The 16753-nt window shown below is 45.4% G+C and overlaps 1 protein-coding gene and 1 non-coding gene across 2 annotated transcripts in view; both read left to right on the plus strand.

Annotated features, from left to right (window-relative positions):
- RAB12 (RAB12, member RAS oncogene family) overlaps positions 1–16753 on the plus strand; it is a 62556-nt gene that overhangs the window by 41402 nt on the left and 4401 nt on the right. The window contains exons 5-6 of the mRNA XM_024763671.1: positions 9226–9286; positions 16326–16464. Of these exons, the coding sequence (XP_024619439.1) occupies positions 9226–9286; positions 16326–16464 (200 nt within the window). The remainder of the gene's footprint in view (positions 1–9225; positions 9287–16325; positions 16465–16753) is intronic.
- Positions 10557–10629, plus strand: TRNAR-UCU (transfer RNA arginine (anticodon UCU)). Its single transcript has one exon. It is a non-coding gene; the product is annotated as a tRNA-Arg (tRNA).

Genomic DNA, 16753 nt, shown 5'->3' on the forward strand with positions numbered 1-16753 from the left:
CAGAGCAGCTAAGCCCATGTGCCACAACTACTGAGCCTGCACTCTAGAGCCCGTGAGCCACAACTGCTGAGCCTGTGAGCCACAACTACTGAGCCCACATGCCACAACTACTGAAGCCCACAGCACCCTAGAGCCCATGCTCTGCAACAAGAGAAGCCACGGCAATGAGAAGCCCGCGCACCACAACGAAGAGTAGCCCCCGCTCGCCACAACTAGAGAAAGCCTGCGTGTGCACGTCAACGAAGACCCAACACAGCCATAAATAAATAGATAAATAGATAAATAAATAAATAAATAAATAAATGGTCTATTTAATGGAAATTGTCTAGGTGGAGTATTACTTTCAAATGGGATTTTGTGTTCGTGGAATTGAGTTACTTGGTCTGGTATGGCTGGCATGGTTTGACAGGGGCTTTAAAAGCCTCAGGAACAGCTTTTTGAAGTTTTAAAAATGGAAAAAAAACTGGTTGACTAGAAATTCACAAGTCTCTAAAAAAAAAAAGCTCATAAAATTATGTATCTGTCAACCTTTGTTTTTCAACTATTGGAAGCTAACTGTTAAGCTTGTTTGGATCGAAATATTTTTATCAGGCAGCACCCTGCCTCCACCCACCCAGCAGCATTAAATTTCTAGAAAAACATTCTAGAAAACCTGGGCTCTTGATATAAGCTTTGCCATAAACTAGTTTGTGACTTTGGATAAGTAATTTATTGTCTTTGCATGTAAAAGTTTACGGCCAATTAGTGGTAGCTACATTTCTTGAGCATGTACTGTGTACCAGCAAGAGTATACTCTTTCTAAACCTCACAACAATCCTGAAAGTTTCCCCATTTTACAGATGAGGAAGCAGAGTCCCAGAGGGTAGACAATTCATCCACAGTGGCCCAGCGGTCAGCAAGTGGTCAGGGCCAGGGCTGCAAGTGAGTTCCTTTTGCATGTCTGTTCCTTAGCTTACTTTGAGATTTAAATTCACTTTATTCTGAAAATTTGGATGGCTCAGAATCAGACACCATGAAACCCTTTCCTACCTGCCTAATTTAGTCCCCCTGAGAGCCCTGTGAAGGTAGTGATGTCATCAATCTGTGATATCATTGACATTGACTTTCTTTAACTATGCCCCTATCATTTGTCACTTTCCTCTGGATATTAAATACTGCTCTGAAAATTGCATTTCTTACCTAAATATTCAATTATTCAAATATCTTAAGCCTTTTACGTATTTATTAAAATATATTTAAATAGAGGAAAAGGAGGAGTAAGACAGTTTGGACCAGAATTCTCATTTCCTGGGCAGTAAAGTTTCTTTCAAAGTGCCGGAGGCCAACATAGGATTGCCATTTCTTTTACTTTGCCATGTAAGGACATTTTTTAACAATCCACTACCACCAACTTAAAAAAAAAAAGACTTAATATGAGGTAGACCAAAAAAATTAGGAAAGACAGAATATCAGAATTTAAAAGTTCTTTTGAATTCAGTTTGAGAACCTCACTACTCTGTCTTCATTTTTCTCATTTTGCATCCATGTATTAAACTTCACAGGCTGGCCCCTGAGAGTAAGTGGTCTTAGAGGGTTGATAGCACTTGCTGGAAGCGCTGTTCCCACTCAGTCATGTGCCATGGTCTCTGTTCTCAGTGCGCACCTCTTCGGGTCCCATGTGCACTCGGGAAGCCTGTTCCCAGAGCGGGGAAACGTCGTGGTGCAGGTGACTGGTTCATCAGGGCCAGCAGTAGAGCCGGAAGCAGAATCGAGAGGTCTAAGGAACAGGTGGACGTAAATCCTGTGCAGGACTGGCTGTCTGTGGATTGGCCTTGAATGTTATGGGACGAAAGGGATGAGATGCAGGCCATCAGGGTCTGGTCCGCTTTGCCTGCAAGCAGTGGAGCTGCTGTCAAGGGAAATCAACTGCTTGTACTTTATTCTGGAAATTTAGGTCACAGATTTTTGTTCAGAAACCCAGAATGATCGTTTCATACTGGATTAAAATGATAAGCTGTGTGTTTTGTGTTGCTTTTCTGTGATTGTGTACAGTCTTTTCAGCCATAGCTGAGCTGCCCCGAGTGTTTCACTCAAAGAGGGAGTTAGGGAGAGTCGTCCGAATTCCCACTCTGAAGCCCAGACTCTGAAGCTCTCAGTGTCAGCCCCTCCCCTGCCGGGATGATGTAACAAGATGACTCAGGGAGAAGGGAGTGGAAGAGGAACGGTCAGTTTCTATGCCAGCATATGCTGTGCAGTGTGTGATTTGGCTTATTTAATGCACCCAGGGCACGCTGATAGGCTTGTGCAGAGCGCATTTGTGGAAATAAAGTAGCTGTCTTTCAAAATAAGTGTGGAAAGTTGGTGATTCCGGTTGTTGAGGTTGAATAAAAATCTGTTTAAAGACCTGGCTTATGTGCCTTCAGCCTTTCTTTCAGTGTCGTGCACTCACACTGCAGAAGAAAGTTCTGCTTATGCTCGATGATGGGGATCCAGATTCTTCAGGATTGCCTGTCCTGCAGCTGTGGGCTCTGCGGAACCATCGGCCGAGGGTCTGTGGACTAGCTTTAGAAGGCAGCCTGGGTTCCTTTGAGAGCTGATAGGGCCAAATTATTCTCCAGCCTTGCATGCCAGAAAGATTGTTCTTGTGAAGCATTTGCTTGAATTTGTAAAGAAAGCATAGTTTTGTACACTAGTCAGCAGGTCTTTCGTGAGAGGCTGCTTGTACTTCTGTAAGACTCCATTCTGCAGGCCATTTCATGGTGCAGGAAGCACACCTGCTCACCTGGCTTGTCCTTTTCAGAAGGGGAAGTGAGTCCTGAAGAGGGCCGTGAAAAAAAAATGTTAGGGAGGATGTAAAAAGCCACACTTTAACAGAGGAGGAAGGGGATTCTTCTCCTTTTGTCCTTTAGTTGCACAGCTTTGATATTCAGAAAGGATTTGGAAAGCCAGAACTATAAGCCTAAAATAGTGCCCTTAATTGGATGGGATTTTTTTTTTTTTTTTTTTAACCCTTGAACTTTAAAACCAGAAAATACAACACAGGCTTAACAGAACATTGTATGCCGCAGGAAACCTTTTCCCCCCAAATCTGACAGCCTCCTCTGTTTGGTGTCTAGTGCTGACCTAAGGCCTTCTTAGTTTACAAAACCAAACCACAACTTGCAGACCCACCTCCGGCAAGCTGGTGATGGGAGTTGCCCGGGAGCGCAAGTCTCCTCGTTGTTCCAGCGTAATGTAACGCAGAAGCTAGGCCTGCGAGACAATCACGCACCCGCAACCAAAGTTTCACTTTTGGTTTTTCATTTAAGACGCTGGACTGTCTCCTTGGCCACTCCTGTCATTCTCGAAGCTCCCGGCAGGGGGTGGGGGTGAGAGGGAGGAAGAGTGTGGGCTTGCGGGGTGGGCAGACAGTCCTGGATTTAAGTCCCAGCTCTACTCACAAGCTGTCGCTGTCTTTAGGTAGCACCTTAACTTCAGTTTCCTCCTTCATGAAAAGAAAAAGTAGAACTCACACTCTTCCTCTCTGGTGCTACAGGAACGAAATAGCTTATGTACCTGGACCAGAAAAGGCAACTATAGATGTTCCCTTATCCTCCTAAATTATACTACAGATGCAAAAACTCTGCAACACTCCAAAATATAATTGTTATCCTTTAAAGCTGCATACTGAAATACATACAAATACTGCATGAAGTGTCAAAATGTAAGCACGGGACCTGGGTAAAGTAGAAAGGCCCTTTGAATTTCCCGGCATATTTTATGGGCCCATCTGATCAGTGGTAAACTTAGTATTTAACAAGTGAAGAAAATGTTACTGATCTGCCATTTGATCATATGGGGGTTTTTTCTTTTCCAGATCTTCCTCCCCCATCGACATTCTCTTCCTCTGGTGACCAGGAGGTTGAAATGACTCCCTGCTTTTCAGCCGGGGTCTGTGTGCAGCCAGAGGGTAGAGCCAGGCCTGCTCGTTTGGGAGCAGTCTGAGCCGGCCAGTCCCTCACTCTTGCTTTTTTATATATTTCCCTAGCAACGCAGAATTCCTTTTTTGACGTTAAAAACATGTTTACAGCTCCCTCCCGGTAGTTGCCTCCATTCTTGCCTTCAGGTGAGGCTGTGCAGAGATCTGGGAGGCGCCAGACTGCCTGGGTTCAAATCTGTGCTCTCACACTTACCCGCCTGTTGACCTTGGGCAAGGTACCAGCTGCCCGAGCTTCAGTGTTTCATGTGTAGAATGGGGACAATGACAGTATCTACCTCAATCATCAAGAAGATCCCTGCAATGAGTGACTGTACGCAGTAAACCCGAGAGACATTGTTCTTTGTCTGCAAGGGGAGCACATCCTTGCCCATGAAACTTTCATGACAACGAACACGCACCCCCTCTGGAGTGCGTGACCTCAGACTCCCCTCTCCTTGCCGGATGAAGTTCATGTGTGTCCATGTCTGTTCCAGCCAAGTGCACGGCCATCTCCTGCGTGTGTCCGGGTCAGGGATGGTGGGTGGTCTTTGCTGAGGTGCAGGCTATCCAGTCTGGACTGAGAGGGGCAGGTCTTGTTAGACTCGGGTGGACATTTAATATCCTCAGACCTGAGAGCATTTTTTAATGACACGCAGTCATTTAAACTATTTTAATAGTACCTGCTTCTGAGATGCTCAAAGTACTTTACAGTTACAGTAACTTAGTTTCCATTTCGTTGAATTCTCATAACTCGGCTTAGGTAGGAAAAGCCCCCCATAATATTAAACGGTAAGGTTTCACAGGTTCGGGGGCCTCCTGGGGTCAGTACTACAGGAAGGTGGTCTGCGTTGCCTGCCCTTTATCGGGCGCTCTCCCCGAAAGGCGGTGGTCAGGCAGAAGCCTGGCCTCATGTTCAAGAGAGGGTTTCCTAACGTTAAATTTGCCTCTATCTGTGTGACCTTGACACATTTCCTAGTTTATTTTCTCACTGTCAACTCAATGGAAATGCTGGGAATCCTCTCCATCAGTAGTCCAGGATTGGGTGACACCGTCAAGGATAGATGTCCTTGGAAGAAAAGCCAGTGTGTGCACCTAAGATAGTTATTATAAATTGGCAGTAACGTCGTAACCACTGCTTGAATTGAGACCTATTTCAGAGTCTGTGAAATCATCCATGTTAAGTAAACTAGAATCGTCGTCTGGTGCCAACTGCAGGTCCTCGTTGTTGGGGGCGGGTGTGCGAGTGGAGGAGGGACGCTCAGCTGTCATGGCAGGCATGGGCCGCTGTGTTATTTTTGCTTTTATTTTGCTTCTTGCTGGAAGGGAATGTGAAGAAAGAAGCTTCTGTTTATTTTTGCTATTTTCATTTTTGTAACTTTTTATGCCCCAGCGAAACGTAACACAGTAATTTTTTTTGGTAAATGTTTTGCCTTCAAGGGAACTTAGAAATCTAATCAGCACCAAGTGCAACCATTCTTTATGCTCTTGCTGAGATTTATGAAAGATAAATGCAAAGCTGACAGTGCAAGGGTAAACTTTGTTCTTTAACAGCCCTTTAACAGTGACTCTGGGCCATTTGCAGATTTCCCCGCATCTGACTTTTATGTTAACAACCTTTGGTTGTGGGCAGTGTTACAATTTTGAATCTAGGCTCTGCCCCTCAACTGGCAGAAGTGATAATGACTTTCAATCGAATGACCTTGGCCTCGCTGAGTATAGTAGTGCCTGGCTCGCTGGGCTCTGAAGGAGCCCACATGCTGCATGTCAGGCACAGGGGGTCTGACAGATGCCCACTCTCATTGTTATTAAAGGAAATTAAGATCAAGCCGACTTGAATAGAATACAAAGCTACACCCATTGACAGAGGGATTACAGCCCTGTGACCTGTGTCCTTTCTGATCAAAATATTTTTAGGAAGACTTCATACATTGGTTAAGCTTAAAGAAAGGTAGGCCCCTGTCACGTGGCAGGACATTCACTTAGTGGACCATTTCCTGTCTATGTGACTGAGTAAACTGATACCGTAATAACCCGCTGGGAGGGGCGCGTGTAGGGAGAGGATCTGGACGTATTAAGACTGACCATCCTCTCAGGTTTTACCATCAGTAACAGGAATTGTAGGAGAAATGAAATGCTCCATTTCCAGGGTGATGTGTGTGAGCTAGGCACCCTGAATTCCACCACTCTGTCCACCAGGCACACTCAGGACAGAACATCCGCCCTTTCTTCCTACGGTTTAAGTGTGTGTGCGTGTTTGTTTCCTCATCAGTCCTCAATTTCCTCATTTCCAAGAAGAGTCAGCATTTCTCCTTACTCACGCAGCATTTGATGGAGAAGAGGGGCAGGTTTCCATTCACCAGGTTTACTGGGTCGCTGTGGTGGGCCAGGCAGTGTTCTAGGCTCCAGGGAGCCAAAGGTGAGTGTGCTCAGAAGGCACCTGTTCCTGTCACATGGGGGAGACCCACGGAGCCACGGGTCAGGGCTGGAGGGGGCAGAACTGGTAACATGGATGAGGAACGTGGGTAAGGCATGGGGCCATCGGGAGGCTCAGATGGGAAGCACCTAGGACCGAAAAGGTTCCAGGGCAGAAAGGGAGGGTCTCCAAGAGAGAAGAGCAGAGGAAGGCACTTTGCCAAGTGCCTGGGCTGTTGATTTCGGTCTGGATGACTCAGCTCTTTAGGGGCAGGACTGTCTCCACCACCTGGTGGAGTGTTAGGCTGGCTGCTTCCCGTTGCTTAAGACGCTATAGGAGGGGACTTTCCTGGCAGTCCAGTGGTTAAGACTCCTCACTTCCAACACAGGGGGCAGGGGCTCGATCCCTGGTCGGAATGGACATGCCACGCGGTGCAGCCAAAAAAAAAAAAAAATTTGACACTATAGGAAACTTCGTTTTCAACAGAAGTTGCCACTTTTTTTTGTCCCTTATTTTTTATAAACATTGGTCCTGGGCAGCCCTGCTCAGTCAGGAGTTTCTGTGCTGACTTTTCCCAAAACTAATCCCCTATTTGAGGCTATTGGTGACTTGTTACCTTTTGTTAAGGATCATTTATAATTTCTATGACGTGTAAATGTTAAAAATAGACAGCACTAAGAGATATTTTTGACTTGATGTAAAAAGGCTTTTATAAAATGTGTAGTTGTATACTGTAAGGATTTGTTTCTAAGCTATAAATGGAGTAAGTTTCCAATCATTACCAGCTACTTAGTGGCTGTTAGATATGGTAAAGGAAATTTCATTTAAGAGAAGGGGTTATTTCAATGATCTGTTTTCTTTTGTGGAATTTTAGATTTAGCCACTGCGTATTTTTCTGTCATTGTTAGTGGTCATTAACCTACTCACTAAAACCAGGTAGTTTTGGCTAAACAGATTCTTAATCCTATTCGCTGTTCGTTCATCTTTGCTATGTTCTCCTATTGAAATTAGTAGTGTATTTATAATCACACGGTGATAACATTACCACTTATTCCTGATTTTGACTGTTAATGCCCTTTCCTTTTAGTTTTACTCATTAAACTTTGTGGTTACAAAATAGTGCAGGACTGCTAAAGTGGGAAAGTTGTTCAAGTCGGTTGAAAAAAAAGGTCTGACATGTTCAGGCTCAGAACGGTTCTTAGCAGAGAAAACAGCCTAATCAAAACAGAAGTTGTTTGTGCTGGCTCTTTCAAGGGATTCTTGTAGTTGACGTGAAGCAGAGCTCACAAAAGAAGTGTCATCGGCCAGTTCTCTTCAATAAAATGTAGCTGGCACTGCAGCAAGTCTTAACAAGTTGCAGCTCCCTTAAGTAAAATTTAAAAAAAAAAAAAAAAGGAACTAGAAACAAAAGTAAAACAGAATAGTAGTCATGGCAGAATATGAATTTGATTTGTAAATTGCTATCACAGAGTAACATGGTGAGGCCCTAATTTTATGCTAATATCAGGAAGAAAGGGTTTTGTCTGCGCTGTGCCTTTTTAAAATCAGAACGTAGCATATAGGTCCAGGCTGGTTTCCAGGCTTGTAGAATATCGCGTGAGGCTCTGCTCTTACCTTGTGGTTGAGTCATGAAGGATTCTGCTTGGTCTCTATTTGAGGATGTTGGTCGTGTACAGACATGCTTCCTGTTTCAAGGCTGTCTGAGAGTCAGTTGACTCGGAAAAGCAAAGCTTTTCCAGAACTGCAAGTGAAATTGGCTTAACCACCGTTTGCTGTGACCTTTGAAATCAGGGCAGGTGCAAGAGATTAAGAACCAAGATGCAGTAGCCTATTCTCCAGCTGTGACATTTTATATTCCTGCCACTTTTCTTTGTTGTACAGACCCTGGTCCCACCCAGGGTTGTAAACATGTCTTTTGGTTGCACTGATGTCTGCAGTGTGTTACTAATTATAAAAGTCAGCCACATGCCTTGGGCTTCACCTCAAGAACGTCATGTGACTTTGAAGAGCTGCATCACTGCCCCACCCCCCAGCCCCGCCCTGCCCCGGTAGAGACCCGGCAGCATCGGGACCCTGGATCCATGAAGCAGTCACGGTATAGTGCCTGTAGAGATTATGTTTCCAGTTCCCAAATTTAGCTGGCATCCTTTTGGTTTATTTTTTCTTAACTGTGAAAATAGTGTAAAAAATATTGTTTTGAAATCTTGAAGTTTTCTATAAATGAGAAGTATATAAGGTAACATATACTTGGTTTAAATTTGGTTTAAAAAATTATCTGAAGCTTTAAGGGCTGAACTGGAAATGGGTGATGATTCATGATGGTTTACTTGTTACCGTTAAAGTAAATAAAAATTGAAATTAAGTTGTATGAGTAAATTTTTAAAAAATAATTCCTCTTCCACACTATTGACAATATAATAATGTCACTTTTGTGAATGCTAAAAAATTTAATACAATAATTTCTAAATTCAGACTAAGGCTGTTTGAAATCAAGACTGAGTTTCCAGTGTAACATGTAAGAATTTTCCCCGAGATAGCATGCTTATAACACCAATTCATTTGTTCATGTAATGATTAGTTGTAATTTTTAAATGGTTTTTATGCTACATCTCTAGTAGTCATAAACTCTATTATGAATAGCAATGCTGCATCTCAAGTTCAGGGTAAAACCGAACATACCTTGGCTCTTCAGTTGTGCCGGGAAGCACAGAGAGGTCGTTACACATACTGGCAAACTTCTGCTCTCTCCTTTTAGGATTTAGTGTGATCAGTTTTTTTTTGGTTTTTCTGATAATGGCATAAAAACGTACAAGCAGTATTATTTTTCTGACGAATTGCATTGTTTTTGCTTCATCTTCGTCTGTTTTATTTACAGGTGTTGACTTTAAAATCAAAACCGTAGAGCTAAGAGGAAAGAAAATTAGGTTACAAATCTGGTAAGTGGGCATCTACACCCAGTCCTGCCACGTGTGTTTACCAGTCCACATGCTTGTCTAATACAATTAACCGTTCAAGCTGGTCTGTCGCTCCTATGTCTCCGCTCCTTTGCTCACATTCAAGTGGAATGAACGGACCTTCCTTCAGGGGAGAGTTCACTTGTCAAGGGAGAGTTCAGGAAAGAGTCCACTTGTCTCAGATCCCATTTGCACATAGGAGTTGTGGGGAGAAGAATGTGACTTTTATGGCAACTAATTTGGAGCCTTTAGTCTCTAGTTTCACGTCATTTGACAAAACCGTCATCACTAAAACGATGGCTCCGCTGCTGGTCTGCATGTTTTTAACATTGCTTTGCGAGTATTCAGAGAAAGGCCAGTGTGTTCCTCCCCAGAGTTGCGCTGTATCCTGGCAAGTCCCCCACAGGCTGTGTCCCTGGTGGCACCGCGTGGTGGCCACCGTGGGACACGCATGCCCTTCCAGCTCCATTGCCGGAGCCATGTGCCCTGAGGCCCTCCGTGCCCCATGGAGGGGAGCCCAGAGAGACTGGGCTCCCTGCACGTCAGGAGCGTGTGAGAGACGAAACCAGCCATGTGTGGGCCGCTCAGCACTCGGCCACCGCAGGGACCCCCGGAGCCCCTCTGGAGGAGGGCCCGGGGGTGGCGGCAGTGGGAGCGGCCCTGCCGGGGGTGTCCCAACCCAAGTCGCCCTTGCTGTTAACACGGTCGCGCGGCAGCATCTCAGCCACTAACTCCTCCCGCAGGTAGACCTCAGCTCTGAGTGTTTGTCCGCCGTGTGTGTGTTGCTTTCATCCGCGTTCATTGCTGCCACGTCGGTGGCTCCATCGTCACCTAACGCTTGCGTGTTAGTGCCATGCCTCATCCTCACCCGTGTCCCTGTCCGGGGCGCCACTGCCCCCGAACCAGCAGAGGAGCTCGCCAGCCGTCAGGTAATGTCTGCATTGGTGACTGCTGACTGTTTAACCCACTTGAAGGATTGGGGTGGGGAAGTGTTGCTTTTCTGTTTCGTGTTTTTGTTTTTTGTATTTTTGTTTGGGGCTTGACTATGAGACGTTTATGGTCTTGCCTAAATACTTGGTAATAGAAAATGGGTATTTCTTACTCTGTTAGCCCATGATTGAAGAAGGCATCAGGCTGTGTGTGTGCATTGCTGCCCAGGTTTTGAATTCTGGAAATAGCAGCAGAGTACCTTTCACGTGAGCCGCTGTTTCTAACTGTACACTCTTTAAGGTAAAGACAGTCTTTAGGGACTTCCCTGGTGGTCCAGTGGTTAAGACTCTGCGCTTCTACTGCAGGGGGCACAGGTTCAATCCCTGGTCAGGGAGCTAGGACCCCACAGGCCACATGGCGTGGCCAAATTAAAAAAAAAAAACACGGTCTTTAAAAGGATTCTCGGAGGCTTCCCTGGTGGCGCAGTGGTTGAGAATCTGCCTGCCAACGCAGGGGACACGGGTTCGATCCCTGGTCCAGGAGGATCCCACATGGCATGGAGCAACTAAGCCCGTGCGCCACAACTATGGAGCCTGCGCTCCAGAGCCAGTGAGCCACAACTACTGAGCCCACGCACCATAACTACTGAAGCCCACGTGCCTAGAGCCGGTGCTCTGCAGCAAGAGAAGCCCGCACACCGCAACCAAGAGCAGCCCCTGCTTGCCGCAACTAGAGAAAGCCCGTGCGCAGCAACGAAGACCCAACACAGCCAAAAATAAATAAAAATAAAAATAAATAAATTTATTTTTTTTAAAAAAAGGATTCTAGGGGTGTGTCCACCTCTGTACCTGGCACCTGTGAAGGTTGCCTCACAAAGGAGACACAGGTGTTGTGAGAACGTTTGTGACGCACAGTGGGTGACAGCAGTGTCCCAATGATGACACTGTCACCTGTCCAAAGGGGCACGTCCTAGGTGGTGTGTTAATACTTGGGTTCCGTCTCAGGCAGGAGTAATCTGATTTACAGAGGCATTTACGTCCAGGTGTCCTGTGCCCTGGAACTCTGCTCACTACAGGCCTTCTGTGCCGGTGACATTGGATCCTTCTGGAATCCAGCTGCCTTCCTTTGAATCTGAACTAAGAGGGCCCAACCTTGTGAATCCCGCTCTGGGGGGTAGAGTGTGAGCGTGCAGCTATGGGAGATGCACACACGCCCCGACACCACGGCTCTCTGGGATGTGAAAGCCGCCTCCAGGTCACTCCTCTGCTGCTCCTCACCCTTCGCACTTCATTCCCGGAATTTTTAAAACTGCACAATGTTGGTGGAAAATATAACTGAGGGAGGGGCCGTCAGATTCATTGATTTTTTTTTTTTTTTTTTTTTTTTTTTTTGCGGTACGCGGGCCTCTCACTGTTGCGGCCTCTCCCGTTGCGGAGCACAGGCTCCGGACGCGCAGGCTAAGCGGCCATGGCTCACGGGCCCAGCCGCTCCGCGGCATGTGCGATCTTCCCGGACCGGGGCACGAACCCGTGTCCCCTGCATCGGCAGGCGGACTCTCAACCACTGCGCTACCAGGGAAACCCGCCATTGAATTTTTTGAGAGGTTGATTGCCAGTTTTCTACAGGGAGTGTCCCAGGGATTCAGTGAGGAAGTAGAGCTTGTCTTTTCCAGAGGGGTTTTCACCAGTGAATAATGTACCTGCTGACGCCAGCTACCTGCTAGTCCCTTAATACTTGAAATAGGATTCTTATCTGAAATAGGATTTTTATCTTCTGGAGTATATTATTTAAGGAAGGAAAAACCTTCTTTGCATCACTGTGATCCCGTAGGTAGGAAGGAAGCACTGGAGTCGCGGCCCAGCCGGTAAAGGGACGCGGGGCTTCTTTCCTCCCTGGGAGCTGTCCTCAAGCTGTGGCTGTTGTGACCTGCTGTGTCCCGGGTGTGCTGTCATCACTTTACTCTGTCCCGGTCGAGGGCGTAGGGGGAGCCAATGTGTTGGAAAGAGCTCTTCGAAGACCCTGTGCTCTGACCTAGACTCAATCCATGGAAGCTTCACTCTGGCTGGTTTTCACAAGGAGGTTGTGTTAGTAGACATGCATTTTTTCTTGATGATTTCTGGATATAGCCAATCTAAGAAAGTATTATTTACTACAGATTCCTAAAGGTTTAAGGTACCAAAAGCTGCAGATGTCATTGTCGTATTTTTAGGTCACACTTTATGTCATTGCCGCATTTTTTAAGTCCCTTGATTATCTGTGGTTAGGAAAAGGACCATTTTCCCATCTCTGCTTGAAGCGTTTCCAAGTGTGTGTATATAGAACTTGGCGTAAGTATAGCTAAAATAAGATGTCGACCAGAATGTAGTTTCATGAATTTATATCCACATGCTGTCTGGAAATTATTCACAGGGACTTAGGTCTGTTGTGTTGAGATGGACTTGAAGCTGAGAACTTAGCCTCCCGCCTTTAGGCAAACACAGAACTATGACGCTTCCTATGAAGGCCCCTTGTTCTGTCCAGTGCTCACTGGCAGGGAATTTGGTCTTCACCAGCGTTCTTACATCGACATCAAGTTTGTTTCCTTTCATTCTCTGCTTGAAGAGGTAGAACGCTTCATACACTGACCTTGGTTCCTACAAATTAAGAATCGTGTCATTTAAACTGATGTATTAAATTTTTTAAATGACAGTCTTTGAATTTTCAAAACATGGTTGTATTACCCAACTGTGGAAACAGGATAGCAGAAAGTTTTCAATTTGCACCAAAAGCAGAGAGAGAAATAATAATGAGATCACAGGCCACCGGTAATAAATGATGATTTGGCTGACAGTAATAAGCTGTAAATCTGTAAGAATCAGCTCTCGGTCATTACAGTGAAAATTCAGGTTCATTGAGATAAAGATGGGAAATACTAGGATTCTGCATCTTCATAGGTAGTTAAACCATGATCCGGGCACTGGTATCGTGTTATCATCTAGCTGTGTGAAAAGTGGAGAGCAGTGTGGAATTTTTGTGGTACTGGCTCAGCGTAGGTATTTAATATACACTTAACTTTTGCAACCCAGACATTTTGGAAATGTGGAATAGAGTCTCAAGGGAAGACGCTTTTCTGCCTCAAGCAGTGAGAACCAGGCACAAAGAGACGGAGTCAAAGGAATGGCCTTAATGTCTCCTCTCTAGGGTCTTGTGAGCCGGCCTTATTTGGACTTATTTGTGTTACAGGTCGCCTCAGAGTTTGCCTCTCGAGGTCTCCACCCTCTTTCTGTGTGTCTGACTTAAAGCGGAGAGAGTCAGCTAACTTCACAATGTTTCTAAGGTCCCTGCGTGTGCTACTCATGTAGCGGGTTTTTGAAACTGTATCAAAAATGCCCGTTACTATCTTGATTCCTTGATTGTTGGGTTTTTATTAGAACTTCTAGGGATCTGCTGTCCCATGTGTGCCTGTAGGTAACAGTGCTGTATTGTACACTCAAAAAAGTCTGCCTCCAGAGGGCAGATCTCATGTTAAGTGTTCTTACCACAATACAATCAAAATAATTTTTCAAAAACTTGTATTATTTCTAATTTCTCTGTTCTTGAGCCCCCAATTTCTGATCCTGATTCAGTGAATATGTATAGAAACGAATGTGAAATTGATTTAAGCTAAAAGTCAGCTTAAAACTACTTAACATAAAGATTCACGAAAGTCCGTAATTCCCAAAATGCTCAGTGAAGACCTTGTATCTGATTGCTGTTTGAATCTGTGGTGCAGCTATCATGTGCTAACCACAGATTTCAGAATAGAAAAATGTGTGTTATTTTTGCTTTTTTTTTTTTTTGCAATACGCGGGCCTCTCACTGTTGTGGCCCCTCCCGTTGCGGAGCACAGGCTCCGGACGCGCAGGCTCAGCGGCCATGGCTCACGGGCCCAGCCGCTCCGCGGCATGCGGGATCTTCCCGGACCGGGGCACGAACCCGTGTCCCCTGCATCGGCAGGCAGACTCTCAACCACTGCGCCACCAGGGAAGCCCTATTTTTGCTTTTTAAAGAAATGAGTGAGAAATGTTTTATCAAATCCCAACTTGAACAAGCCAGCACTTGTGATAGGAAGAGAAACCACGGTCTGAAAGATTTCACTCTTTTTTGGTTTGAAAGTATTAATTATGCCCCTAAATGTCTAGGATCCTGGAAATAAAATTGTTCAATGATTCCTTATACAAATGAATGGTATCTAAATCGATTCCTTCTCACCTGATTTGAAGGTGCATTTTTGTGTCTCTAAGTTGGTTTTAGGAATCTTGAAGAATTCAGTCCCCATCATTTTCAGTGTTCCAATTTTGGGGCAGTTCTGGGTCAAAAAATAAAGTTCAGGGGACTTCCCTGGCGGTCCAGTGGTTAAGACCTCGCCTTCCAGTGCAGGGGGTGAGGGTTCAATCCCTGGTGGAGGAGCTAAGACCCCACATGCCTCGCAGCCAAAAAACCAAAACAAAAAACAGAAGCAATATTGTAACCAATTCAATAAAGACTTTAAAAATGGTCCACATCAGGGGCTTCCCTGGTGGAGCAGTGGTTGAGAGTCCGCCTGCCGATGCAGGGGACATGGGTTCGTGCCCCGGTCCGGGAAGATCCCACATGCCACAGAGCGGCTGGGCCCGTGAGCCGTGGCCGCTGAGCCTGCGCGTCCGGAGCCTGTGTTCCGCAGCGGGGGAGGCCACAACAGTGAGAGGCCCGCGTACCGCAAAAAAAAAAAAAAAAGGTCCACATCAAAAAAAAAATCTTAAAAAAAATAAAATAAAGTTTGTTTTGCCTTGAAGTGACATCCACTTTCTGCATTTTACCCATGTAACCTTTTGTTCAACACCTGTGGATCGAGGGCCCACAGTGGGCCAGGCACCCACTGGACGCTGGTGGACAAAACAGACCGGCCTCAGGTCCTGGGCCTTCCAGCCAAGGGCACAGGGCAGTCTTACAGCCTCTGGAGCAAAGCAAGTGGCCTTGTTTTACGTGAAAATGAATTTGCCAGCGAGCTTCGTTGTTTGTTTGGGCATAATGACATATCCCTAAGCGGAGCTAATTTGGTGGCAAGTCTAGTCCAATCAAAGCTGTAAGTTACAGCACCTTTGCCATATGTGTTTTAGGGAGACAGCCCCACAAGTTTCACCCCATCCGATGCGTTGGGAAGAGGTGTCACACCGTCTCCCCATTTCAGAAGCTCACATGCTGTCCTATGAGAGGCTGTGGGCACCTTGCAGGGGAGAACCCCGTTTTCTGTGTACCGCACCGCCCCTTCGCTTCCTCCGCCACGAGCCACCCGTGTCACGTGGCCCTGGGAGTATGCCGTGAGTTAGGGCTCTTCAGGAAAAACTAAATTATAGGTGGTCTTTAAAGACAGTCTGTAGATTGTCTTTAATTATAGATTGTCTACAACTATAGATTGTAACTAAAGATTGTTTTCCTGATCAGAAGGCCTGCTCTTTTGAGCCTCGTTTGTAAATTTGTGATGATTCTCAAGCAGTTTCTTGGCTTCTTAGGTTTAGAAAATGGGTTTCAGCCAGCTTCTGTGCACTATTAGCGTGCGTATATCTTCGTGTGGAAACGGACAACTTTTCCTGGAGAGGAAATAAAGCTTTAGATTTCAGGGTAGCAGTCGGAGAGTGGTGAGCTTGGTGGTTTGCAAAGCTATTTGGTACCTCTTCTCCCTTTGCCTTTGACCGCTACTCTGGAGGGATTAAGAAGATAACAAGACCAATTCTGTAACGTTTTTCATTAGTGGGGACTCCATCAGCAAAATCAGATATTCACCATCGAGTTCAGTTAAAAGAGTTCTAGGCTTAAATCTTTTCAGTTATCATCCATGCATCTTGTCATTGTTGATAACCACCTAGTTTATGGTGTGTTATACTTTCTACCATTTTACACGGCCTTTGCTTCTCTTCAGAATCTTGGTTTGAAAGAAATTGGGGGTTCCTTGTGATTTTGTTTGGATGTACTTAGCTCAGAAAAGCTACCCCCACTAAGAGTGAATATGCACAGATGTGTGAGGAGTTACTCGCAGTTGGGCTGAGGCTCTCCCTGTTGTTGTTCAGAACTAATTTTTGCTGCTGTTTCTTAGGGACACAGCAGGTCAGGAGAGATTCAACAGCATTACCTCAGCTTATTACAGAAGTGCCAAGGGGATCATATTAGTATATGATATCACAAAGAAGGAGACATTTGATGATTTGCCCAAATGGATGAAGATGATTGATAAGGTACGTGTTGCATCTCTCTCTCAGATGTGAACTCTTTGCTTGCAGGTGTTAATCATTACAAAAGGAAGAAGGGAAACATTTATGGAGCATGTTTTTCTATCCTGAATGTCATTTAATCCAGATGACAGCGTTCAGAGTAGGTATATAGCCCTGCATCATAGATGAGGCAGAGAAGAACTAACATGTCTCCAGGATCCCCTTATAAATAATAGAGCCAGGATTTTTATTCTGGTACCTGGACTGTGTGACTTCAAAGCCCAGACATGCTCATTGCACACACATTGTCCAG

Source organism: Neophocaena asiaeorientalis, unplaced genomic scaffold, assembly GCF_003031525.2.
Source record: "Neophocaena asiaeorientalis asiaeorientalis breed wild unplaced genomic scaffold, Neophocaena_asiaeorientalis_V1.1 scaffold110, whole genome shotgun sequence".
In the NCBI taxonomy this organism is placed as follows: domain Eukaryota; kingdom Metazoa; phylum Chordata; class Mammalia; order Artiodactyla; family Phocoenidae; genus Neophocaena; species Neophocaena asiaeorientalis.